The sequence below is a fragment of the Drosophila willistoni genome (genome assembly GCF_018902025.1).
Source record: "Drosophila willistoni isolate 14030-0811.24 chromosome 2R unlocalized genomic scaffold, UCI_dwil_1.1 Seg200, whole genome shotgun sequence".
Taxonomy (NCBI): domain Eukaryota; kingdom Metazoa; phylum Arthropoda; class Insecta; order Diptera; family Drosophilidae; genus Drosophila; species Drosophila willistoni.
In genome coordinates, this window is record NW_025814051.1 from 2,438,598 (window position 1) to 2,466,116 (window position 27,519).

General features: G+C 34.9%; 1 protein-coding gene across 1 annotated transcript in view; it reads right to left on the minus strand.

Moving 5' to 3' along the window:
- The window catches only part of LOC6641639 (titin), a 92,710-nt gene extending 67,620 nt beyond the window's left edge, over nt 1–25,090 (minus strand). The window contains exon 1 of the mRNA XM_023175422.2: nt 24,430–25,090. Coding sequence (XP_023031190.1) covers nt 24,430–24,568 — 139 coding nt within the window. The 5' untranslated portion in view covers nt 24,569–25,090. The remainder of the gene's footprint in view (nt 1–24,429) is intronic.
- Between the last annotated feature and the right edge of the window lie 2,429 nt (nt 25,091–27,519).

The window sequence follows — 27,519 nt, forward strand, 5'->3', positions numbered from 1 at the left end:
GATGCTAGCAACTACAGCCCAAACTCTGAACATTTTTGACATACATGCTTTTGAATAAGAACTTAAAGATGAATCAAATTTAATTTCTTGCAGGAAATGTGTAAGAAATATGATCTAAGCTCATACTATTTTCTATTTCTCTTCAATAGCTATTATTGAAGTTTACAAACTAAGTTTTATTTTTACCCTAAACCAGCAAAACAAAACATTTACCAGTAATACTTCGATTGTTATACCCAAATAAATTAATTCAATTCTAATCTAAATTCATAAAAAAAAAGAAATCAAGAAAAGGTTTCATGCTATGGCAACATAAATTGTATTAGCTAATATATGCATTAAAATTGTTACCACATTTTTTTTTATGACTGCACACACAGATGAGATGGATGAGAGCCACAAAAATGATTTTAGCTACACACACACACACACACACACACACAAAATATTATATATATCATTTTTCTTCTTCTTCTTTTTTTTGTTTTCTTTGATTTCAAGCAACATAATGCCATCAATACGATGGTCGACAGTTCCCACCAGACAACGGCCAAAGCCAAGCGTCGTTCCTTTTGTCTTGTAAAATTTTTTATGACGTTTCACATTACGCAGCAACAGCAGAAGAAGAAAAAAAACGGCAGGTAGGGGGTAGGAGTTGACCAGCAACCCCACCCCACTCTACTTCACTCCACCCAATCTGCATATGTATGGCTATATATTTATGTGATTTTATTTTTTTTAAGACTTGCCCGAGGCATTGCTTTTGGTGGCAAAACTGACCGATTATGAAACCCAATGCCGTTTCAGCATCTCAGAAATATACAGGGGTAACAACTTTGAAATACCCTTTTGGCCTATTGGGCATGACTAAGTCGATTAAACCAACATAAAATGTATTTCTCTTATAATAAGATCGATTTTAAATATAATTTGTAATAGAATTATAGTCTATCCTTCTTCTTACTCAGAAGAAAATGCATTTCTCTGCTATATAATATCTGATGCCGCTAATATGCTTTCTACGTACTATAGGGTATATGGAGTATATGGTATGGTACAACCATACAAAAAAAAAACAAAAAACCCTCAAGTTGGAGCAGGTGCTATTACGGTAGGAATCAATTCGAGCCGATCATCATTAAGCAGAGGCGACGCCAAAGCTGCTTAAAGTTAATTAGTCATTCGGTTGCTGTTGTCGTTGTTGTTGTTGTTGTTTCGATTTGGGTATTCTTGTATGGCAATGTCTAATGAGTTTTTTATAGAATTATGTAAATGAAAGTAAGTTCTGATAGGCTGAGAAACGAATTTAATCTGCTTTTGGTAGATTTAGGCCAAAAGTTATGCTAATTACCTGTAATCATAATTTCAGAAATTTCTTAGTTTTGGATGAAAATGAGAAAACAATGTGGCTCCCTCGGACGGCACATCAAGCAAAAGCCCATGTGTATGTGTATACGAGTTTTATCTTATCTTATCGCAGCTATTTCTGTTAAGGATTTTCTCGCCTTACTTATGAAATACTTCCTGGTTATTCCACCAGTCCCTTGCTACATTTTTTTTACCTGCTGCCTGCTGCTGTTGCTGCTGCCTTTGCTCTAATTTCATGCTTCCTTTTCAGCATAAAACGCAGCTGTCACCGCGGGCTCTTTTGCCTTTCACAATTTCCAAGCGTGTATTTGTGTGTGCGTGTGTGTGTGAGTGTGGTGCATCCTATCTTCCCTGTTCTGAAATTGTGCTAGGGTGAGGGAAAGCAGTTCCTTGCCTACTTTCTGCATTTAATAATTAAAATGCACACAAAATTTATTAAAGTGTCAACCTAACGCCTTCGCATAAAGAGACACAGCTTGGTAGCCATAGTGCATCCTGTTGTACGTATGTATGTATGTCCTGGCAAACGCTTTTTAATTATTTTTACCCACTTTTCGAAATGAAAAAACCCTCACACCTTCAGGCATTCGCTTCGTCCTGTCTTGTCCAGCTGAGCCTTCAACTGTCATCAGCTGCAGTTGCAGTTAATTTTTAGAATAATACTCCATCTCCCTCACACACATGCTGACTCTCTTTTTCCCTAATGCCTTTCACGGCTTTTACCTTTCTTGAAAAACTTTTTGTAACTATCTCCCACACACACACACACTCAAACAGCTTCATACATACATATTATCCGTTCCCGTTTTGCATACCCAGTATTCCTTCATAGTAGAGTATGAAAAACTTTTCATTCTTTCTTTTCACAAATTTCTGACTTGACATGGTTTCCTTTTCCCGCTCTTTCCTGCCAACAGTTGCTTTTCGCATTAAATTTTTCCCCATTTTCTGTAGTTTTTTTCATCGTATAGTTAAAAAAACTCAACGTTTTTTTTTATATTGTAAAGGGTAACAGGTGAAAAATCTTCTGCCTGAATGTGACTCATTAACAGTCTTAACTGTACGTCCGTGAACGGGTTAACATGGCACATCCACAAAATTTCGTAATTTCTTTTCGTAAAACTTTCGTGATGTGATTCATCAGAAGCAGAGCACAAGAGAGACGGCAACAAAACGGAAATGTTTTTATGGCAAAATACACTTAAAACAACAAACACAGAGAACTAATAAAAAAAAATAACAATAATAATAATATTATGTGTGTCATCTAAAACTTGAAATGGATGCAGATGAATCTGGGACTGGCAAAGATCTGCAAATGAAAAACTGACTAAGCGAAAGAGTTTCTGTTGCCAAAGTAAAAGAAAAAAATTGTGAAATTTGAATTTCACAGAAAATTCTCGCAACTATTGCGACACAAAAAAACATGTGCAAAAGTTTCAAAGAAAGATTGATTTAAAAAAACTTGAAATAACAAATAATAAAATTCCTTTGCTATTCTGAATCGAAAAACAAACAAATCGAGTTTCTAAGGAATTGTCTTGAAAACTAGAAATCAGGTCTTATTTAGACATTTTTTGGATCAACACGAAGCTAATCGTTCTAGTTTTCTAGAATTGTTAATTCTTTATTTAATATAGAGTATCACAACTCCAAAATATTTCTCAAAACAAGGTTTTCAATAAAAGCTTTTTTCGACCCTATCCTCTTCATTTCTTGTCCAAAATAACACAACAAGTTTTGTCCTTAAGAAACATATTTTTAAGTTAAATCGTTTGAGTTACTATATAAATAAATTGATTAAAAATATATACATACATACAAAATTGATTTTTTGATGTTATATAAACTAAGAATTGTTTCCTTATGGTTAAAGTTTCTATATGCAGTTGCTGTTGTCGTTGTACATTTACGGTTATTGCATTTTGTTGGCTGCTGTTGCTGATGTTGCAATTGATTTATAGTCAAAACTCAATTGTTGGTGTGCATCTAAAACTGTATTTCGGTTGTCAACTCACCTCAATCTCTATCTTCTATGCCTTGGCAACATTTGCTGTATCGTAATTGTGTTTGTGTGTCAAACTGTTGTTAGTAGTTACACACACACGCACGAACAATGCAACACACACACACATACTTACAACTAGTATAATGCACTTGTCACAGTCAATGGGAAACTAGCAGAAGGTAAAGTTTTTTGGTCTGAGTGAAGAAGGAGAGATGGAGAAAATTCTCATCATGTGTTTTTGAAGGCGGGTCTAGCTGAATGGTTGAACGGTTGCTTTCCACATCCTACACTTCCAAATACACACTTTTCCTCACTTTCCCCACCCCCACCCCCACCCAACCCATCTAGCCGTTCATCTGCTGCTTTGTACCTAATGACATTTGTACACAATAAGAGGAAGCTTTGCAAGACATGTGAGACAACAAACTAACAGACAGACAGACAGACAGAGACTATGACAGAGAGAACGACCGACAGTTAGTCAACAGATTTCTATCAACTTTGTTGGGAAAAAAGGTGAGTAAAATATGTTTTAAAAGCACTTTCCAATGTTGCATTAAAACTTTATGAGACGGCGAGGGGAGGGAGTGGAAACTTACTGCGGCAAAAAGTGTAAATTATCGAGGTTATGTGACAAAAAATTGACAAGCGACCCGAAAAAACTATTGCAAAAAGGACACACACACACGCACAAACGCACACATCAGAATGTTGAACCGGTTATAAGGGGTAAATGGGGGTAAAAGCATTTTGTGTGTCACATTTGTTTGTTTGTACGTTTCCGAAAAACAACAACTGCAGAACCAGGCAGTCAAATTGGTAGCACCAACAACCAACCAAAAATAAAAAAGAAAAACCGTGAAACGCAGCAACACGCATTCTGCGAAAAATGCATTTATTAAAGGTGGCAGGATGATTGGGAGATGAGGGCAAAAGGAGAGTAGGGCGTTGTATAGGAGTGGGTAGCTGCCAAGCTCTGGGTGTTAGTCCTTGTGAAATTTTGTATGAAATTGTGGTTATGTATGCGGACGCCATTTTTGAAGTGCCTGCGTATTCGAACACTCCAACTCTCTATCTGTCTCTCCTCTTCTCTCTTGCTCTGTCTCTTTCACTTTGCAGTTTCTACCATTTCTGTGGGGAAAAATGGATGCAAATTTGCAAAAGGCTATACATATGTATGGTTGTATGTATGTATATGTATATCTGTGTGCGTGCTGACAGCGACGATTTTTCCCATAATTATTATGATGATGCTTGGCATTTGGCAAACATGCAAAGCAGCGCGGGGACCCCAACCAACAGGCCAACAAACCAACCAACAAGGATAGCAGATGAGCCATTTTATTGCCTGTGCATTTGTGGTTTAACGATAGAAGCGACGCCAAGGAGGAAGGGCCAGCCCCGTGGATTCTATTGAGATGGCAATGAGATGTGGTGGCAAGGCAGGCCACGGGTCAATTGTTTATGCGCCAAAAATTGTGATGGTGTAGTGAATCGTTCTCGAGGTTTTGTGTGTTTAAATGCGATCGTTTCGTTCTTTGAACTAGTTGTTTGTAGGTCGAACCAATGCTGATTTCCATATACATACAGGAACTAGTTCATAATTTGGTAACCCTTTCTCTACCAACATTTCGTGAATGACAAAATAAGATAATGCAGGAGATAAATTTTGGTTTTTGTACCCATATCACATTTCAAATTAAATATTTCATAATTTTAAATCAGTTTTAAAGTGTTTTAGAGACAAATACTTTGTATATAACGGTCAAAATAGCCTTGAGAACCAGTTAAAAGGCACTGGTCTCAACAAACTAACTTGGTCCTTTGAAACTTAGAAGTTTCAGAAGCTTCATTATCAGAACTCAGTGTACTTGTTCATAATTAGTCATTTTTGAATTGGTTATCATTCATATCGTTCATATTTTTGATAAACGAATCGAAAAAACAAAGATTGTTATCATATTTATCTATGCTAGTTTCTTCTGAAGTCAAATACCCTTGAAAATTGCTTCCTAAAACAAATTCACTTGCTATAAATGCAGATAAACCTAATTTTTTTCCAAATCTCCTTGTTATAATTGCATAATTCTAGCCCGTAACTTTGCCAACTTAAACTCTTTGACATAGTTTTATTGTTGAGATGACTTTGACTTTATAGACTTTAAATCTTTTAATCGCTTGAACTAGTTCTTCAACATTTAGCAGTGACTTAAAGGGATAGCGAACCCTTTCCAAACGAGCTACAAAGCTACGGGGTTGAGGAATTCAGCAGATATTCCACTGCGTTGAGGCAATTTGAATGTGTTTGCTAAATGGTGGGGCCCAAACAAAACGCTTTTCGGGTTTGGGCTACATGCGGCGTCTGGTTTTGATTTGAAAGACGACGTCAAAGTGCTGCGGAATGCAAAAAGCCGGCGGGGAGGAAAGAGATGCAAAAAGGCAGGATGGACATAGAAGTAGTAGAAGTGGAAATGGAAGTGGAGTAAGAGGCGTTGAGAGTTTCGAGAGCTGGGATAAGAGTTGCAGAGTTGCGCTAATTATTGCGCATCATTGATTTTTTGTTAGGCAGATGGGAGACGACGACTAGCTGGGAGGAGAATGGGTAGAGAAAACTCACTGAACTGCTGCGTATCAATGACAGGCCACTGTGCACAGATGAAAAGCAGCCAGTGGAGCTTACTCGAGACTCTTACTCGGGTTTCAATTTTTGAAATTTGAGATTAGAGGTGGCGAACAACGTGGTCGGTAAAGGGAACATCGGTCATCGGGCAGGGGGAGGGCCTCGTATTTGTCATGAATGAAAAGAGACCTGGATATAAGCTACGCATGTGACTCAGTATGAATTACAACCAAGAGACAGAGTGAGAGAGAGAGAGAGAGAAAGATGATGATGAAAAACTTGAAATGTTCAACTTAATGAGATTTGTTTTTACGTCTCCCCTTTTTGGGTTTTTCGGTTACACTTGATTAGGATTTTGTGTTTCCCTCGTTCAGTTTTTAGTTTTTTATATATGTATAAGTACGTGCTTTTTTTCCATCATTTGCCAATTACAATTACACTTTGGAGCAGCTGTTGAGTGGCAGTTATCATGACTTTTCTTTCACTTTCCCTCTAGTGACTTTTAGTTGGCCTTTTGTCTAACTGAAAATGCACTTTCTATTTTTGAAAGGGAAGTTCACTTGAGTTTAGTACATAAATCTTGGAAAATTGTCATCATAACTCTGTTAATTTGTCGGACTTGTTTTTTTCTTTTCTCCTTTCTTTCTTTCTTCTATCTTTCCTTTTTTTATTTCGGCTTGATTAATTAAAAGTAATGAAAAACTTACTCCAAGTGTGGCAGGTGAAAGGTTTTGTTGGTTTTTTTTTCGTAACTGCGACTTACCTAAAAATACAAAAAAAGAAATATATATTAGTAATATGCTTGAGAAATATTAATTGATTGACAATTAATTATTACATCTTTCAAAATTTATAGCTATTAGTTTCGATATATGATTGAACAATATTCAAAACATTGACAAATTTTTCTCCCTCTCTCTTGCACAAAAGTTGAAAAACAAAATTTTGGCCCAGTAAAAAGTACAAACAACATTTAAAATAAATTTTCTAAATAAATTTAGATAAATTATTTCGTTAACTTTCAATTGAAAGAAACGATCATTAGATCATAATTTAAAATGCATTTCCTTTTAAAGATATACAACTTTATTTAAATAAATTCTGTTAGTAAGTATTTTAAAACGAGACTCTATTTTAAGTTATTTCAATTTACTTTTATTGAGTATTTAAATTTTTATGGGTCTTATTTTCTATTTAAGTTCAACATTGATCGATGAAAATTAAATAAATTGGAGAAACACATTTTGTGCCATTTTATTAGATATTTCAGTTAGTTATTAAACAATAACCTTTCTATTTAATAGAGATTTACTTTCAGAGTTTTATAAGACAGTGCCATGCCTTCTAAAAGATATTTAAGAAAATAGTGATCTATCTTTTTGAATTTTAAAGTTAAGCCCACATTTCGATCTAAAAGTATCATTTCAGTTGAACATCTATTAAGCTATCACAAAATCATATGTAAGTTCAAGCTGTAATAAGACCTTTGCTCTCACCTCTCTGATATTATATTTTATGTGCATTAACATTTTTGGTATTTCAGTTTTTCAATTATAAATGCAATTTCCCTCGATCTTGAGGAAAACAAAAAACATTTTTAGAAGAATTTCTGTTTTTTCTTTGTTTTTTTTATTTTGCTGTTGAAAAACCAATTTACCAACAATTTTCTCAATCAAGTTGCTGGGTGTTTATATAAATAGCCTGCCAGCAAACAATGCCAGTTCAGGAGGAGCAACTGCATCAGCCTTCCGTCTGTGGCACAGCCACCGACTCTGTTTGTGCGTCTTACCTCTTCCTCCTCCCGACCAACACCTCTCCTCTAGCCACAGCCTCCGCATTCTTCAATCAATTTTGTTGTATACATTTCCTCTGCTTTTGCTTTTTATTTACTTTGTATTAATTAAACATGCCCTGCCACCTACTCACTGGTTTTATACCCCTCACTTCACCTCTGTGGCCCTTGGCAACCACATGGTGTGGATTGGATTGGATTTTTCAACCCAAGGGCCAAATAGTATTTCCTGCAGCAGCATCAGCATCAGCATCATCTGCAACAATCTTTGGTTTTATATTTAAATGTCTGTGCGGCAGACGCACGTGCAGCAGAGGCAACCTCTCTCTCTCTCTCTTTCTTTCTCTTTTACTTGATTTTAACATTCGTCTCTGTCAAGTGGCAGCAGTGCATCAGCTGCAACTACCTCCCTCTGTTTCTTTCTCCATCCCTCTCGTCGTCTCTTGTTCTCTTCGTTCCCTGTTGCAGTTTGTCATTGTAGCAATTTCAATGTTGCGCTTGTCAATTTCGCTGGCTTCTACTTCAACTACTTCTACGGGTCCCGTTTGGTGTCCCCCCCTCTTAGCAGGCAGACCCATCTGCCACCCTCTTTCTCACCCATATCCCCAGCTAATATAACTGCACTGACGTCGACAACTAACGGCAAATGTCTCCTCCACTCCTCTTATTCTCCTGCCTCTCATTTGCAATGTAGGCAATTCTGTTTTCTTGTTGCTTTTCCAGTTATTTGCCACAACATCAGCAGCAGCGTCAGCGGCAGCAAAACCAAAAGAAAATTGCTTGCCACTTAAAGCAAGCGGCAGACATGCCACAAGAGTTACATCCACTTGGCTACACACCTCTCCCTCTCTCTCTCTCTTTTATTGTGTAGGAGAATGTCTATTGCAAATTGTATATTGCTTAGCCAGAAAAATAGGTGAAAATTCTCCTATACCAAAATGAGTATCAATCAATGGAAATTAGTCAGATAGTTGATGAAAACTAAAGAAGGCAAAACTAAAACTCATTTTACAAATGGAAAATCTAATACTAGGTACTTGATTGAAAATTTCAGCACAATTTACCATTTTTGGCCATGAAAAACTCAAACAACTTTTAACGAATACAAAAACTACAAATTTGGGTTATTCATTTCAATCGAAGATTATTTACCAAACAAGTGACTACAGTTAAAAGTTTAGTTTAAATTTCAACTTTGAAAGTAAAAGATCTAAATGATTAGGCACAGTTTAATCAATGTTAGGCCATTGAAAGAGAAATCCTATATAGAAAGTAAAGATGAGGCAAAGATAAAGATAATTTCTCTTTTAACAACTAATTAGTACGAGTATTAGGAACCTTAAAACTAAATAATCTAAAGACTTATTTCTTACAGTTCTATTTTATAGGATTCTAGTAAAAAAACAATTTTGGAGACGAATGGCAATAAATTAAATATATAATTTATTCTTAAATGAGTAACATTTTGTGAATTAAAACAAAACAATTAACCGTTTTTGAAATCTTTGTATTGAATACTTTTTGAGTAAATCAAAACTTGCCAAGTTTATTGTGCAATTGGCTAAGAAGTTTGCCACAACGTTTCGTTCTTATTTCTGGGAAAGATCTAAAGAATTCAATATTCAATTGATACTTGAAAAGTGAAGACAAATTCATCCCATTTAGATTTAGAGATTCTCATGTATTTCTCTATGACTGTGTGTGACTAAATTGTTTACAATTTTAAGAGCATTTGCTGATCGTTGTCGTTTCATTTTACATTTTTTCCCTCAGCTCTTGTCACCCCATGGAACATTTTTTCATAATAGTGGACATCAATTTAGCCTACCATTCCAGACAATTTAATTTCAATGTCGGAACGAAGGCAAGCGGCACAGTTTAAAGTAAATGAGGATTCTGCTTGCCACACGAGGCATTATGCCCCCCGCCCCTCTCCTCTCACACTCCTATGAGTGTCTTTGTCATTGTCTGGTGTCGTCGTTTGTCGAGTAAAATAAATAGTTTTGTTTTGACACTCTTAAGACAGACGCCTCAGATGTTGGTGGCATCCAACTGACTGCCAGCAGCTTGTGTAGCATCCTCATCTCATCCAGTGCCCCACAGCTGGTTTGGGGCCGGGTTGTTGTGTGCATTTGACAAGTGGATTTAGTAGACTCATAAGGAGGAACTGTGCGCCCGCCACTGCCTTTCTAACAGCTGTTTCTTCATTTGCTTCAATTTTTTTTTTTTTTGGTTTTTTTCTGTTTTTTTTTTTAATTTTTGCTGCGGTTTCTTTTTTTTATGGTTTATGATTTGCTGAACATGAAAAGCATATAGAAAAGTTTTGCTTGTTGTGGGCGTGGTTGACGCAACAAGTTGACATATATATCTGGGCATTTAGATTCTTCAGCTGCTGTTTTTGAGTTTTGGCTAATGAAAAAAAATTATTCGTTATCCACAATCGTTTCCTTTATCCCCGACGGAACTACTTTTTAGTATTGCTTCATCAGGGGGAAACTCGACCTACGTCGGGGTTCGAACTCGAGAACAACAGAATTGTAGATTTAGTAGGTCTCCACTGAGCCACCGACTAGGTGGCTAATGAGTTTTTAAGTGTCTGTTAGTTTGGCCTTCTTTCTGGTACATGAAATAAAGTGTAACCGACCTCGATATGAAACATTTTCAGCACAGACGAAAGTTACATTTTTTAAAGCCTATGTTAAACAAAAAATTGTATGTGATCTTTTCTTTAGTTATGGAGCTTTAATCGATTAAAATGTTAAACTCAAAACTCATACAGATTTCACTTGACTTTTCTTTCCAAATTTAGATATTTATGACATTCAATTTTACAGTTGTGTCAAAAAGAGGACGTACATGATGAAAATATCTTATGAAGAGATGTAAAATGCAGTTAAGTTTACTTCTTTTCCACAAAGTTATTGCTATTGTTGTTGTTGTTGTTGTTGTTGTGTGTAAATGCAATAAACCCAATTTCATCTACATTTTTATGGTTCTTTCTTCCATTTCTTTTCCCACTCTTCCATCCACTTCTCCTCTTTAGACCACTCGAAGTAACTTTTCTTAGGTGTCGAGTTCATTTGAAATTTGTAACACACCTTAAGAAAAGAACTCAAGAACTGGGGCAAACTATAAAGTTTCTTTACATTTTGTATAATTAAATAGCGCAATTGTTGAAATTTTTCTACTCTCCTTTTGCACCTCTCTTTTTCATTCTCTGTCTCTTTCTCTCTCTCTATATCACCGTGTTCTGTTAAATTATTTATACGCATCTAAAACAAACAAATAAACAAACAAACAGAAGAACCAACATTCTCAACCGCAAAGAAAAGAAGCAAGAAAAAATTTAGTTGGCATAAACAATAAAAAAATTTATATTCAACTACACAAAAATTCAAATATTTTTTTTTTTTTTCATTGTTTTATTTTATTATTCTACTTTATTCTCGCCGTTGTTAAGTGCGTTTTTATACTGAAGCTCAGTTCACACTCCCAAATTGGCAAACGCAAAAAAAAAAAAACAAAAAACAAAAATAAAATTTCAAACAATGAATTAATTAGCAGGCTAGTGCAACATACATACATATATACATATACATTTATAGTTTTTTATCGCCGACAAATTGATGGCATATTCTCTTTTTTTCTTTTATGTTTTTGCATGCGCTAACAAAAATGAATGTGCCAAATTACACAGAGAGAAAAACAAAACTAATCAAAAAGTCAGCTCGGAAATTGCCATGCTGAGTTTGAATCCACAGGAAAATGGATTATAATTAAATGGGCTGAATGCCTTGAAGAATATAAAGGATAACAGCTATTTCAGGATGCAATCAATGATCTAATCAATGAAATGCAACCAATTTATTGTCTTGATAAAGTCTCATGGATTCTATTTTGATTCTCACTTATGTTAAGGATTTAATTGCCTTTAGTAACCTTTTTGTGGAGAGGTTGTATTAGGGACTTTTCTATAAAATCGATCTATCTTGTGGAAAGCTTACTTTAGTAAGTAAAAACGATAACTTAAGATATGAAATGAACACACAGATTTAGGATTTTTTTATTTAATCAAATCAAAATATTGCAAAAATTTTTATTGCAATCAGTGCATTAAAAATTCTATTTATATGTATTCAAATAATTGCCTAATATGGAATGCACATTTATATATTTTCTCAAATTACAATTAATTAAAGGCTTTTAGGAAATGTATAAATTTAAACTTTACTTGACTTTTGCCAAAAACAAAAACAAAAAAAAAACCCACAAACTCGCACACACAACAAATAATATTAGGAATAAATTAATTCAAACAAAAAATGAAAACTATTTGCCTAATAATTTATAAATATAGATATTTGACCAGATAAAACAAAAAGCTTAACCATTTTGGCATTAGACATTTAGCCATGGCCAGAGACAAATATTGAAACTTTTCATTTGCCGAGTGTTAAATAAATAAATAAATTAATATGTTTGTTAAAAAATTTAAATTTATACCTCACCATAGTCCGTTTGCAAATTGATTGAAATTTATATAGCAATATTGGCTTGTGTCTACAAAGATATATATATATCTGGTCTATTAAATATAAATGTAAACATGACAAACAACAACCAGACAAATGACAAAAGCAACAACACAACATCAATTGCAACCTGTGCAAAATTAATTAAAATGCATTTCATTTATGAAATTTAAAATGTCATTTTTACAATTAGAGAGAGGCTGATTGAAAGGAATGGGTATGGTAGAAGCGGATCCTAGGTATCGAATCACCCACACAACTTCTCACAAATGGCAAAATAATTGAAATTAATTAATATTTAATAAGCTCACAGAAAAATCAATACAAAGTAGTTTAAGTAGCTGACTAGTGAATACCCTATGAAAAGAATAATTCACTCAGCTCTATTAGATTAACTTTTTCTGCACATTGGTTTTCTCCTGAAGGTTCTCTTTTTCGGCTAATTATAAGGATATATAAGGATCTAAACATAAGATTAATCATTTCTTCGGTTTGCGTATTTTAATATACCCACTAATACACTTCACTAAAGGGTATCAAAAAGGAATAAAAATTAAAAAAGAACGAATCAACAAAAAAAAGTGTGAGAGATACATAGGTAGAATATATTGAGCGAACTGCACAAAGTACGTGCTTAATTAATTTGCAATTATGTGCAAAATTAATGAAATGATTTTATCCTTAAATACTGAATGTCCTTTTCAATGTGTTAATCAAGTTCTAATATATATAACTAGACTTATGCGCCTTTTACTACCACACTCCAAGCCTAATCAAGCGTGGAAAAAACGCTAAAATTCATTGATTTTGCGGCACTATTCGGTTAAAGTGGCTTTCACTCTGCGGAATGTCTAACAAGCACGCAAAGAATCAAAAGAAAATAGGAAGGTGGAAGCCTGATGAAGAAGTACCCGGAGGTTGCCTCGATATGGTCTGGCTTTGACATTTGGTATGGCAAGGATAAGGATTATGCTGGTTAGCCTCACGCGCCGTCGCTCCTTCATTCCTCTGTCTATCGCCCTCCTATCAAGATAATGACGTTAGATAGCTAAGATTGAAATCAAAGGCCAGGCAATGTGTCTATAACAAAGACGACACAGCGCGCTTACCAAGGATATCGATGACTGCCAAAGCCAATGAATAAAGGGAGCCAAGGTTCTGAAAAGCTGTTGCCTAATGGCAATTGACATAATTACGCAAAGTAGTTGCCACTCACACAAAGGCACGAAGGAGAGAAAACTCAAGGTGGAAGACACTGTAGATGCAAAAGACGAAGGTGAAAAGCTGCGTAAAACTTTTTAAACTTATTACCAAACCTCCCCAACCCTCAACAAAAGAAAACTCACACACACACACACCCAAACCTGAAGCAGGAGGAGGAGGAACTGAATTTGGCTTTAAAATTGCCCTTAAGGGCCTGACTGGGAGTCCCTTTAAAATTTATGGCTTAAGCCATAGTAAAATACAAACCAAAAATAAAAACTGAAAGAAAAAAGAGAAACCAAGAAGGCAAATATCCTAGGCGCGTGTTAGGAATGTTGTGTTGTCGTTGGCGTTGCTGTTGCCATTGCTGGAGGGGTAATGAAAATTACATGGAAAACTTCTAAGCCAAAATGTTTGCCCAAACCCTAACAAAAAAAAAACCAAGATGGCAAAAACCAAAAACGAAAACCCTAACAAAAATCTAACCGAACAACTGTTTGACTTGTGTCTTGTGTTTGTTTGTCCTTGAATTTTGGCTGAAATTTATTTATTATTTTCCTTTTTTGGACCCCTACCACCGACCTACTACTACCCTACTTTCTCTCTCTCTCTCTCTCTTCCAGTTAGGCCATCAACTTATTATTACCAGAGCATTTTCCCATTGGCAAAGTAGAAGAACTGTGGCCAAGGAACTTGGCGCCGGAATTTTTTGGCGTTTACATTCAGGCAAATTGATTTTCTTTCAGTCTCTAGACTAGCTTTTTTTCTACCCCACGATTTTCCCCTCCTATTTTCCACAGATCCATCTCTCAGTTGTCAATTGAATGATTGCGTTTTATTTGCTTTACGTTTTTTTTTTTTGTTCACTCAAAAAAAGTGAGAATTAAGGTGAGGGAGAATAAAAAAAAAAGAAGTTGGGTGTAGCAGACAGCTGAGTATTCGCTTAGCAATTTGCCTTACCCAACAATTTCGAAAGCTTAAGTAGAGACGAACATCATTTGTCACAGTGTTTGAAATTTGACAGGTGATTAGCGGAAAAATAAGCGAAAGAACAAGGTTTTTAAAGTATACCTTTGGGAGTTGAAGCTTAGCAATTCTTATTTTCATTTTTTTTCCTTCAATGTTTGGATTGTAAAGTATACATTGCCTAGATTTAAGCTGTCTACTTACTTTAACTTTGTGCATTGAATTTTTTTTGTGTGTAATATTTATTTAAATTTATTAAAGTAATAAATTAACCATGTATTTTAGTAATTTCAAATCAATAATTAAATATATATTAATTTTAAAAGATAAAACGAATTTTAAATATTTATCGTTAACCTGCTCGATTTCTATTTTGGAATGCTTTTAGAATGTTTCTATTTATCTGTATTCAATGTAATCTAACATAAAAATACTTTTGAATTAACGCTAATGGCATGTTTAATAGAAATTATTATAATATATGCTAATTTGCTAAAATAAAATAAAATGTTTTGGTTATAAAAATAAATTTTCAGCAAGAATTGTATTTTTTTTTCTATTTTTTTGTTGTTGCTCATTTTATATGTATATTAAAATGTCTGCAATTGATCGAATTAGCCATAACAATTTGACTATGCGAAATATTAGATAATAAATTATAGTTAAACACAAATTTTGGATGTCTGTAGGCTTGGGGGACCCCTCTTTAGTTTTTTTTTTGTTGTTGCTGTTGTTGGTGGTCATAATTCATCTTTTAATTAATTTTCCAATTACTTAACATTCATATTTCATACACCAAACTAAAGGGCGGGAATGAAGACTCTCCCCATTTTTACCCATTTCTTTTTTCTCTTAGCTAAAGATGGAAATGAATTTGAAGATGAACTGCAGAAACTTTTTTAAAGTTTTAATTAAAAGCGCATTGCACTTTTATTACCATTAATAATTCGAATAAGAAACAGAAAAAAAAACAACAACAACAAAAAATGAGCGTAGAAAAATGTTGAATATTGTGTGTGTAATTATGAAGGGATGATTGGATGATTTTCATCCACAGCCATTGCTTTGCCCACCCATCTTTATATAGACTTTTAAAGCAATTTTACGCGCTCCAATGCAACTCAATAAAATACTACACAAATTTTTATGCAAACTGCAAAAAAATATATAAAAAATAAATGCCAATAGCCAAGTGAAATGCATATTAGACGAAGTTTTTATACTCTAAGTTTACCTTATGAATTATGAGTTTCTATATTTTGTTGAGTCATTTAGCATAGTAAATATAATGAATAATATCAGAGTTTGATTATTCAAACTAATCAAAGGATTTTTCTCCTACAAGTAACATGATAAATTTCCTTACTTGTTTTGACATTTCTATTTTGTGTTGATCCTTTTGTTAAAATAAAAGAGACTTAATTATATTATACTGTATTCAGTTTAAGATTGCCTGATTAGATATATCTTATATATACCCACATAGATATCATCAAATAATGCTTAATTTTTCTTAGCATTTTAGAGTAACCAAATTGGCTAAAGAGTATGATGAATTGAAAATGAACGAAAAATTATATAATAAAACAAACGACAAACAATGGATAGAAAAAATATGCAGCGAAATGATTAAAAATAAAAAAGCATAAAAATAAATAATAATAATATTTTTTTTTTCTTTACACTTTTGCTGCCAATGCCGCTATTGTTGTTGCTTTTGTTGTTAGTGGTTGAAAGCAAAGTGAAATCAATTTGGGATTTTTATTTCTCATTTTTCCCCGTTTTTGCTTCTGTTTTGCACAAATATTTCGAGTGCAAAGTGAAATTAATAAAACACTTGTGAGGTTATTGAATGGGAAAAAGTAGAAAAAGCTGGGGGTATGAGTTGAGCTGGGGTAGTTTTTGTTTTTTGTGGATTTATTTCAACATTTCATCAATTTGGAATGGTTAAATGAGCATTTTTCTACCCGGGGGGGGTGAGTTGACTTTACCCAAAACCACCCACCCCGCCAGCAAGACCATGCAAATGCTAAGTATTTTTTACACTTGAGACAAAATTAAAAAGTCCACCCAGACTGAGACAATTGCTACAAAAGGCATCAGCCCTCATACCACCTCAAAAATCTTTTAACCATCATCTACCCCATTGATGAAGGAAACAAAACAGAACAGAAATGAAAAAAATATATCACCTAAAGCAAATGAAATGGAATGTTTGATTAGAAAAATGTTTTGCATAGCATGAAATTTTATTTTAGCCATTGAATGGGCGTAACGACGGAAGGGACAGGGGCATAAGCTTAAAAGGGGGTTGTAAAAGAATAAAAAAAAGAAAAAACAATGCGTGCTAAAAAGGTTTACAGTTGATTTCAGTGTTTTTGTTTAATTTCGAAGCAAGTTGCTGCTGTGTTCCTCCAAGCAAGACACGACAGACAAACAGAGAACGAGACAAAGAGACAGCTAGACAGACAGCTAACCCCCAACCCCAATCTCAAACTCAAATCCAAGCCCTAAACCTAACCCCCAACCCCTATTCCGTTTTCGTCTTTATACGTACATTTAGGGTTGTATGGCAGAAAGTGAATTGATATGCTTGAGAAACCAAGCAAAAGTAACAAATTGATGGGAATGCATTTTCGTATTTCAAACCAAAAGTGATGTTGGTGGCGAGTGAAGAGTGAGTAGAGGGGTAGAGGAGAGTTTGTACAAACTGCACTGCACTGATTTCACCCATGTAAGGGTTGTAAAGATAGAGAGAGAGAGAGAGAGAGAGAGAGAGCGCGAGGGGGAGCGACAACGACGGCTAACAGGAGGCATACCAGCAACAGGGTTGAGCCTTAGGCCAAGTTTTTTTTTTCCAACTGCTGTTGTTCTTTTTTGTTGCCCTCACCAGTATCTTTCCCTTCAGTTTGCGTTTTGTGCAAATCCAAAATGCTAAATGCTCATTTTGTGGCTTAAAAGCCAAAGCCCTCGGGTCTGGCCAAACGTGATAGGGTGTTAAAGACTTCCGCTTAAGGGAAATTCATTTGGAATAGTTAACTAAAAATTTTATCAATTGAGATGGATTAGTGGAAACATTTTAAAGGGGTTTAACAAAGATCAAATATTGCAATGTCGCTAAGTATATTATGAAAAACGAAGGGAATTTTTAAAAAGATTTGAAATCGATTTGTTTCTAAACATCCCTTTTGAAAGAAAGTTGGCTAAGCCTGATTTATAAGAATCAGCAGACTACCAAACATTTATCGGCACAATCATAAATAGTTTCTGTCCAATGATATTGATATATAGAATTAAAAAAAAAAGGTCAACAATTTATCTATTTTCCAATAACAATTTATGATGCTTTATAACAAATTGTTAAACAACAAGTCAAACCTTTATCACTTTATATTTAAGCCGAAGCTCACTCCCTATTTTCTTGTCCTTACAAGTAGGGTATTCGACTTTTCAAACAAAGTTTGAAAGTCGAAAATGCAAAGCTAGAGACTATAAATTAATAACAAAGTCTTCTTAATCAAACATGCATGTTTTTTTATATCTATCTATTCCTTTTGGATGACATTTTTCCTATTTGTATAGGAGTTCAAGTTTTGTTGGGGAACCATCTATAAAAAGAGTATCTGGACCGCGGTGGATATCTCTGCTCCCGCTTTGATTCCGTGATTCTGCTGAGTACTTGACCATAAATATTAGCAGAAACAGCAGAAAACAGTAGCTGAAGCAGCTAAAGAGCAACAGCAAAAACGTGCAGATATCCGAAACATATCCAAAAATAAAAGAAAAAAGCTAAATAAAAAAGCAGCTCCAATTTCCAACCAAGTTAAACCACAAACAACATAGATACCGAGATACATGGAAAGCAATCAGTGTATTGACCACAACAATTTCTGACATGTTACGCATACAAATTAAGCGACCAGACAAAAATATGTTAAAATGCGTAGGAGTGTGGAGCGCTTTTGGAGCGGACTGTCCGAAGTGGCCCGGAGTCTTCGTCTCGATTTAGGTCTCGTGTAGCCAAAAAAAAAGAAAAGAAGGCACGAAAAAAAGAAGCTAAAGAAAGTCAAGCCCAAAGACCAAATCCCGATAAAGCAGAAGCCAAAAGAAGGCAAAAGCAAAGAAAAAATGTTATATATGTTTGTGTCTGTACATATATATAAATCAACCGAAAAAAAATCAACAGCAAACAGAAGCCAAAAAAGCGACGACGACCCCTTTTTCCCCCACTTTTTCTTTTCCACCAACCAAGATGATAATGTTGATGACGAGTGGGCAGTAAAGCAGTTAAAGCAAAAAGTACAAAAATCAAAATAAAATCAGCGAAACAATAAAAACCGATTTACAAATGCTCTCCATGAGGAATTGAGGAATATAAAATGCCGTTTATTCTAGACTCCTATAAAATATATATAATAAAGAGTTTTCTACCATAGATTTTCAAAAGCTTGTTCTAATTGATGAAATTACAAAGAACTACACAAGTTCTTAACAAAACATAAATAATAAAAATTATAAAGTTTCTCAGTTAAGCTTAAGCTTAAAGTCATTGATATGATAAGATATTTCTTCTGGGTTCATTAACCACGCCATAAAGATAGAAGAAGACTTAAACTAAAGATAGAAAAACTAATTCACAAAATATTTTGTTATATAATGTGATTCATTTAAAGATCTATTCAATATTACTTTTATAACAATAAGTTTATCTAACAATAAGTCAGTTCTTTGTCATAACAATTTCCTCTTGACCAAATCTTGCCTACGTGAGCTAAATGATATAGACAAAACAAATCTTAACGAATGTGTGACAAAGTGCAACACAAAACTGACAAATAGACAAATTTTGTGGATTTATATAAAAAGATTTGACATTGAAAGAAGAATCTGTCATTAGTTTAATGCAAAAACAAAAAGCCAAAGTTATTTAGAACTAAGTAAAACCAGTTTGTCTTGCAGCTTACAAATATGGCGAGTTGAACATGATGATCAAGAATGTATAGTATATACTTCTATATACCAAGTCATTCATAAGCTCTCACTTATTTCTATAACAAATGAAGTGTATAACAGACAAATTCCAGTAGCTGTAACAATTCAATCGAAATGGCCAGGGCAAAAATCAGCATAAGGTGCGGTCACAATTGAACCGCGACAAAGGGAAGGGTAAGAGTGATGAGTGTAGAGAGAGAACGCTGCTGCTGTTTGGCTTTGGCCTGGTCAAGAGAAATGCCAACACGTTGCCTTAACTTTTAATGCTTCGTGCATTTGGAATGCAAAAAGAAGTATAAAAACATGACAAGAGAAAAGTAAGAAAAAAAATAACTGAACAATAGATAAAAACCGATGGCGAGGTGTGAGCTGAGTCAGATATTATGATAGAAAATTTATGCGTTTTATGGCAAAATGTCACGTTAAACAATACGAGATAGAAAAATGTAATGTTTAAATAACTAAACAGGTGCACAATATCTGTTCATATATAGTGAATCATTCCAGTTTATCATTGTCATGTTGAGGCACAAAAACTGAGCGAAAGTTTTAGAAAAATTATTCATTTTTTTGACAAAGTTGGCAAAATTTTTCTGTAACTAAAACCAATGCCGAGGTCAAAAAATGTTATTGGATTTTTATTAAGCTTTGTGTGTATACAGATACAGGTATATATATATATATATATATATATGTATATATGTATGTATGTATTTATCAAAGAAGTTTGCCATTTATTTATTGTTGGGGTTTTTGTTATTCTTATTGCAGTTTTGTTTAAACAGCTGCTGATGCTGCCGACACCCACCTCTAACGGTCTGGCATACACACACACACACACAAACACAGAAAATAAAACCCAAAACGTTGTCTTTTGCATGCATAAACATAGATACAAATATGCCACAGACAAAGATATAGATACAAAGTGAAAGAGAGGGAGGGTGGGAGGTAGGTAGGGAGGTAGTTGAGGCAAAGATACATATTTGTAGATATATTTTGCGTTATGGGGTTATAAATTCCATATGCCAAGCCGCCAAAAAACCAAAAAACAAAAATCCCGAGCAAAAAATACAAAAAAAAATAAATAAAATGAACTCGAAAACGGAAAACTAACAAAATCTCCCGCTAGCTCCCGCTTTAGCTCCTGTTGTGGTGTGATGCGTAGAGAGGCGGGGAAGGGGTAGATAGAGACTTTAGCTCCAAATGGAGTTTCGAGAGTGTGTGTGTGTGTGTGTGTGTGTGTGTGTGCATTATCAACAGTAGCATGCCAAAAAGTTTCTACACAAAACTAAATGAGCATTCCGATATAGACCGACTCTAGCATATCCTATCCAAGCAAAAGAAACACGAAAAACTTAAACAAATTCATGAAATGAGCAATAATTTATTCAATTTATATTACATACTTAAATGTTGGGGAAAAGTTTTCCCCTTTGATCTTTGAAACAAAGGAAAAGTTTAAGTAGTTTTTGTTTCAATTGTTGCTTTGGCAACTCTAATGCACAGTGTTGGTCAACTAGTGATTTCGGATGTGGTTATAAAACTATGTATGTATGTATGTACTAAATTGTATTATATAAGAATAAACACGGTGAATTCAAGTCTTTAAAAGCTGTTAGTTTTACTAATTTTACTGCTATGTGTCCTTTATTTATAGTGTTGATTAGAGTGATAAAGAAAGTACAGTACATTAAGGACGTAAAGTCCTGCAATTGCGATTTCTTACATTTCTTTACGAATATTAAAGCTCGCTTTAAATAAATTTAATAGGTGAATAGTAAAATGTTTTTTTTTTAAAAACTTTTCCTTGACAACAGACACTGAGAATGTAATTCAATATACAGGTACTCAATCTCTTATTTTATGTCCTAATTGTAATCAATTGACAGTCCTTAATGATTTGAATAAAAATAATATTTTATTAGAGCACAACAAATATACCCTAATTTATGTATATATATTTAGTTAAATAACAATATGACCCCCAAGCTTTGATTTTCAAATGCAAATTGTGCACAATTTTACTTCGTATCCTCCCCTTTCTATATCCGTTTTCGTACCTCAACCCTCGCTTGTCAGGATCTGTGTGTGTGTGTGTGTATTGGGGCGTGGCGAGTGTGCTCTTCTGTTATGTTGGATTTGAGTTTCATTTTCGCGGCAATTCGTTTTTCAGTCGCATCTGCAGCTGTTACCCTTCTTCCTATATCCCATCCTATTCCATTCCACGTGCTGTGCTGCGTTATCCTGTTTTTCAGGATTTCGTTACGTTTCTTTTGGTTTTTTTTTGTTTTTGTACTTTTTTCGGCACACGTTTGTGCTCTGTGAAATTCGCTCGTAAATTTCGAACAAGCAACAAAATATTTGTTTAATTTATTTTAATTTCAAAGTTGCAGCAGTTGCAGTTTTTTAGTTCCACCATGGAGAGTCAACGTGCCGCAGATAAAAGAAAACAAAAAAAGTAACACTCGGAAAGAGACGTGGAAAAGAGAGAAAAACCATGCCACAATCATAATTCAAACGAGCCAAACAAGTGGCAGAGTGGCAGAATGAGGCAGAGTGAAAGGAAATGAAATGAAATGTATATGAGGAGAAGGAGAGAAAAAGAAAAACTGGGAAAATTCGTCGAACTCAACTGAAACCAGGTAGACGAACGGAAAAGACAAAAAAAAAAACAACAAATGTAACAAGACGACGAAGGCAAGGATAAGAATAAACATAAAAACCCAAAAAAAAAAAACAAAAAAACCGAATAAGAGAACAGCATAAGCAAAGGAAACATCCAAAAGATGTGACTGAGCAGCAAGTAAGTGTGAGTGAACAAGTCTTAAGTATCCTGCGAGTAATGCTGTTGCACAATTTCCCGGAAAAAAAAACTCAAAAGGCACTTCAATGGGACCTCCAGACTAACTAAGGACAAGTGCCGGCTTTTCCTTTTTCTCTTACTCTCTCTCTCTATGTCTGTCTTTCTCTCCCCCATCTTTATTTTTATTTTGCTCTTGGCTTGTTTTCTCTGATATGTTAAAAGGCTTTTTATTATTATTAAGAAATGAAATTGATATTTATAGGCATTTTATTAGAATGATTCGTTCGCTTTGTATTCGTATCTCTCTGTTTTTTTTTGTCTCTCTCACCTTTTGAATGCTCTTACTAAAGGAGTCCATTTATTTCTTTCAAATTTTGAAAAGGAATATCTTAATAGAATGAAACTAAGATAATGAAAACTTGTTATGAATTACCTAACAATTAAAAGGAATCACATTTTATTTAATTGATCCTAGTTTTTACTAAGTAAGAGCATATAGAATTCGTTGTAATCAAAAGTAAAGGTCTCTGGTTTTAATGTCTTTTTAATTATTTGTCAATTTGAAAATGTTTATTGTTCATATTGTGTTTTGGACCTCTCCATAATAATAATGCCCTGGAGAGCATCCCAAGAAAGCTCCACTGAGACCTGGCTGAGTTCATTGATTTCTGACTTCTATCTGACTTCTGTGTATCTGTATTTGGTATTTGGTTGTGGTGTTGACAGTTAACCAACCCATAGAGAGGAAATGTCAAAAGTTGGTTTTATTGTTAGTGGTTTTTTTCGTTATTGTTGTTGCCGTTTGCTTTTTTTGGAGGGGTTGTCAGCCTCATAAATGTGCGTGTTTTTCGGCGTATGATGTGTCAGAGGTCCAATTAAAATGTCAAATCAACACAGTTTTGTTTATTAAACCCAACGAAAAACTGTCTGAAGGAATCTCTTTCTACTCGTTAGCTAATCACTGACAAATTGAGCTACAAAACTATTAAGTTTCCCAAGTGTTCCGAGTGTTGTTTCATTGTGTGATTAAATCTCGAATTATTTGGCTATAATTTGATATGTAATATCTACCCTGCTCTTTTCTACCCACCACCACCCCCCTCGTTCTGGCAACAGTTGGTTGACAAGTATTAAAAAGCATTTTGCAAGTAAAACAAACTAGGAAGATCCAGAAACAGACAAAAAAAAACAAGAAAGGAAACTTTTCGAAGCGTGCCAAACACAGCAAACAAAAGTTTCTGCTTTACTCCAAAGTCCAGAGAAATCTCTTCTTCTCCGACTCCAACCTGGCTATACCTAAGGTTCCGCCTAACGATAAAAGCTGTCAATTGACTTAATGCTCTGACGTCAAAACGGGTGGCCAACTGTAGGGAGCGCAGGTGCTGAGACTGGCATAAGGGCTAGAGCCAAGAAAAGCTGCAATAAAAATTGCTGATAGCCAACTCGAAGAAGGAGAATCTACCAAAAAGGGGTAGAGTGCAGTAGAAGTCGTTGGTGAGCAGCTGTCATAAACAAAAAACTTTCCAGATTGCAAAGGCAGTTAAAGTCGAATATCGTCTTTCATTCTCTTGAAATTATTGTTGTGGATATATTTAAGAAATTCAATTATCAACAAGAACAATGTGTCAAGGGTTTCATAACCAATTTCCAATCTCGTTTAAAATTTACATTATAAATACTTGAACTTGATAACTAACTTGATTTGTATGCAAAAAAGTTTTTAGATCTACATATTACTATAAGCTGATAATGTTTCAAAACTAATGAAATGAAATGCAATGGTCAACACCCACGAGCGGATTCTCTTGCCCAAACTTCACCTAAACTTTTCAAATTTTCCATATTCAAACCCGATTTCTCTTATAAGCCAATTATTGTATGTATATATCTTGCATTTTCTTTCTATGGTATGGATTTCCTAACTACCAAGTTTCCTTTTTCTTTCATTAAATCCACTAACAAAAATTTCCTTAACATTCTTTTATAATTTTGTTGGATATTTCCGAAAACCGTTCAAGCAAAGTTTTTTACCTAAATTGCACTTGAACATTCTTCTGCTTTGTTTTTCAAGAGTATTTCAGCATCTCACCGAACCCCCCCTTAGCCCATCATGCATTTGATGGCAAAAACTTGTAAACTTACCGATCAAAAGTAATTTCCAATAGCTTGACGGCGGCATTGTCAGGGCACTGCGGCGGCTGCTGCTGCTGCTGCTCCTCTGCATACTCCTTCTACTCGTCGTTGTTGTAGTTGTTGATGTTTTTGTCGCTATATTTCTCATCTTGTCGCTGCGTTTATATAGTTTATAACTTTCGTTGTTGTTGTTGTTGCAGTTGTTTTTCAATATTCCGTTCGCTTATTCCTTACAGCTGCTGCAGCTGCAAATGACGCGTTGTCTTTTGAGCAAAACTTTTGCTTAATACCGTTTTGCTCTCCTCCTCCTTACTCCTATTGTTGTTGTTGGTTGTTTATACTACTTCAACTAATGCTCCAACGGTAAATGTTGCCTTTGAAGCTCCCACATCTTGGAGTTTGAGAGGAGGTAAAGAGGAACCGACAACAACATTACGATAACAGAAAAAAAATAATAATAAATATATAAAATAGACGTGTGTGTGTATGTAAGGAGGAAACACCAAAAACGCACAACTCAAAATTCAAAATGGCGCGGAGTTATTGGCCCTTTTTCTTCTCTTCTCTTCTCCTCACTTTTCTCTTGTTTTTCACTATTTCTTCTCCTTATTATTATGGCCCAGGTTTTTCTGTTTTTTGGTCTTAAAGCATTTTCTTCTTTTTCACTGTTATAATCGGACGTTTGCTTTGCTTTGCACAAATCTCACACACACAAACACATGTACAACACACACGCTGTTGCTGTTGCTGTTGTTGTTATTGTTGTTGTTGCTGGTGTTTGCTGGAGTTGTTGCAACAACCACATCAGGTAACAAAAGCCAGCATTGCAAGTAGACGGCAAAGACGGCGACGGCAACGGAGACGACGATGACGACAAACAACGACGCTTGAAAGGTTTCCAAGAAAGAAGAAAAAACCTTTTTTTCTTGTTGCTGTTGTTGTTGTTGTTGTTGCTGGTCGTGTGTGTGTTTTGAGTTGAGTTGGTCTTAAATGAAAACCTGTTTAACAGGTAAGAGAGCCGCGTACACGATCAGCGCACTGCGACGCCAACTAATGATGCCTAGCCGGCGTCTGCGTCGACGTTGACAGCGACGATGACGCAGCTGATGCTGGGGCTTGGTTTTACACACACATACGCACACACACAGTGAGACACAACACACAATTCACTATTTCTTTTTTCGAAATTATTCCTCAAATTTTCGTATATTTCTGTTAAATTTCTATATTGTTTAATTTCGATTTTCTTCTTTTTCTTTATTTACTTTTGTTTATCACAAAGAGCGACGAATATTGCAATAAAGACCGCGACGACGACGACGTTGACGACGAAGAACAGCAACGCAACAATCAAAACGAACGCTGCGACCACCCGCTAGTCGAAATTTTCAAAATTCAACCGACACAGATTCAACGCACGTCTGCTCGTTACGACAACCGAAAAGCGAATAACATTCTGTTAACCAACTTAACAGAGTAAAACAGAGGCAAAACAGTGGAAATCCACCAACAAAACACCCGCACATATGGCATGTTAACCGTAAACAGTCTGCTAATAACAGAAACTCTCAATATTCTCCAGTGCCGCATCTACTCCATATTAAGTGTGATTAACATGAATTGCATGAATTGCAGTCCTCGGTAGATGAGTTGTCCAAGTGGCCAAGTCATTTAGGAAACTGAACACCGAGGATCTGGGATCAAATCGCAGGCTAGTTGTATGGATATAGTTTTCGTCTAAGCCGGAAGGCCTTAGTTGCCAGTGCTTGTAAAACATAGTTAGGTTAATAGTTTGCAACTATAATTAACAACTTATAATAATAACAACATGAATCTTGACTTGACTGGAAAAAGTTAATAAGCTTGAGCAAACTGTTTTTTACTGCTCTTAAACAGAAAAATCATTTTTTATGATACTGGAATCTTTTATTTAGAAAAAAATTTATAAAAATTATAAATGATTTTAGCTTTGGATCTATAGATGAGAAAAGAACAAGAAAAATCATAATTTGCATATTTGTTATTGTATCTTTCAACTGAGAAGTGTTTTTCAATCGAAAGTGGCAAGTTGCGCTCAGGTTTGATGCAACCTTGCATGTTGGAATAACTTTTTTACCTAAGATCTTCTCAGTTGATTATAATAAGTTCAATACCCATCTAACTAGTTTAGCGGCAATATTGTGGCTTTACCTAAATCCGCCCCTGAGTTTAAAAGAAACTCCAAAAAGAGAGCCATAGTCTTAACAGTGGCTTAACAGCGCGAGAGCAAAATGTTGCTAGCAACATGTTGCAATCATTGCGCGTTTTTCGTGCGTTTTTCTAGCGTTTTCTTTTCAACATCTGTTAAGTGTTGGCCAACTGTAAAACGGTTGTTTTTCCCATAAGAAATTTTAGGATTTCATAAAAATATACCACAATTTTTTTTCAATGTTTTAATTAAAAATTGTTGAAAAATTTTAAATACTTTCCAGTATCTAATATGAGTTTTTTTCTTCTATGCATTATATCCCTTTCAATGAGCATTATGGCTATGAGCGCAACAGGCGTCTGTTGTGGTTGCAACGGAATAGGCTGGGCTATTGGTTGTACTTGAGAGGAAGAAGGACAAAGGCTTCAACTTTTTGCCACTGGAGTTAATAGGCAACAAGTTCTTGCAAATTTTGACTTTTTTTTTTAAATTATGTATCAATGTCCTTTAAAAAGAATTAGGAGCAATTTATTTTCAAAATAAAACCCATGCGGGTCCCGGGTACATACTACTCACTAGAATCTCTCCATGGAGCCCAATATACCCATAACATTTTGAAAAAACCCCTTTCGAACTGGCATAAAAGTGCTGAAAAACCAGTTGGGGCAACAAGTTGGTAAGATAAGTTGGCGGAGAGGCCGGAGCTAAGCTGAGCAGCGCTGCATTGCACTGTGGCCAACAAGTTCGCTGGAAGTGGGGAAAAAACTTCGTTAAGTTTACCCGATCTCTGTTAACGATCTACTTTTAACCAGTTTCAGTTTGAGGAGCCACGGGCTGGAAGTGGGGACAGCCACTGATTTTTGCTTTTTTTTTGTTGTTTTTGTTGTCTTTGCTGGCTCTGAAGCTCTTGA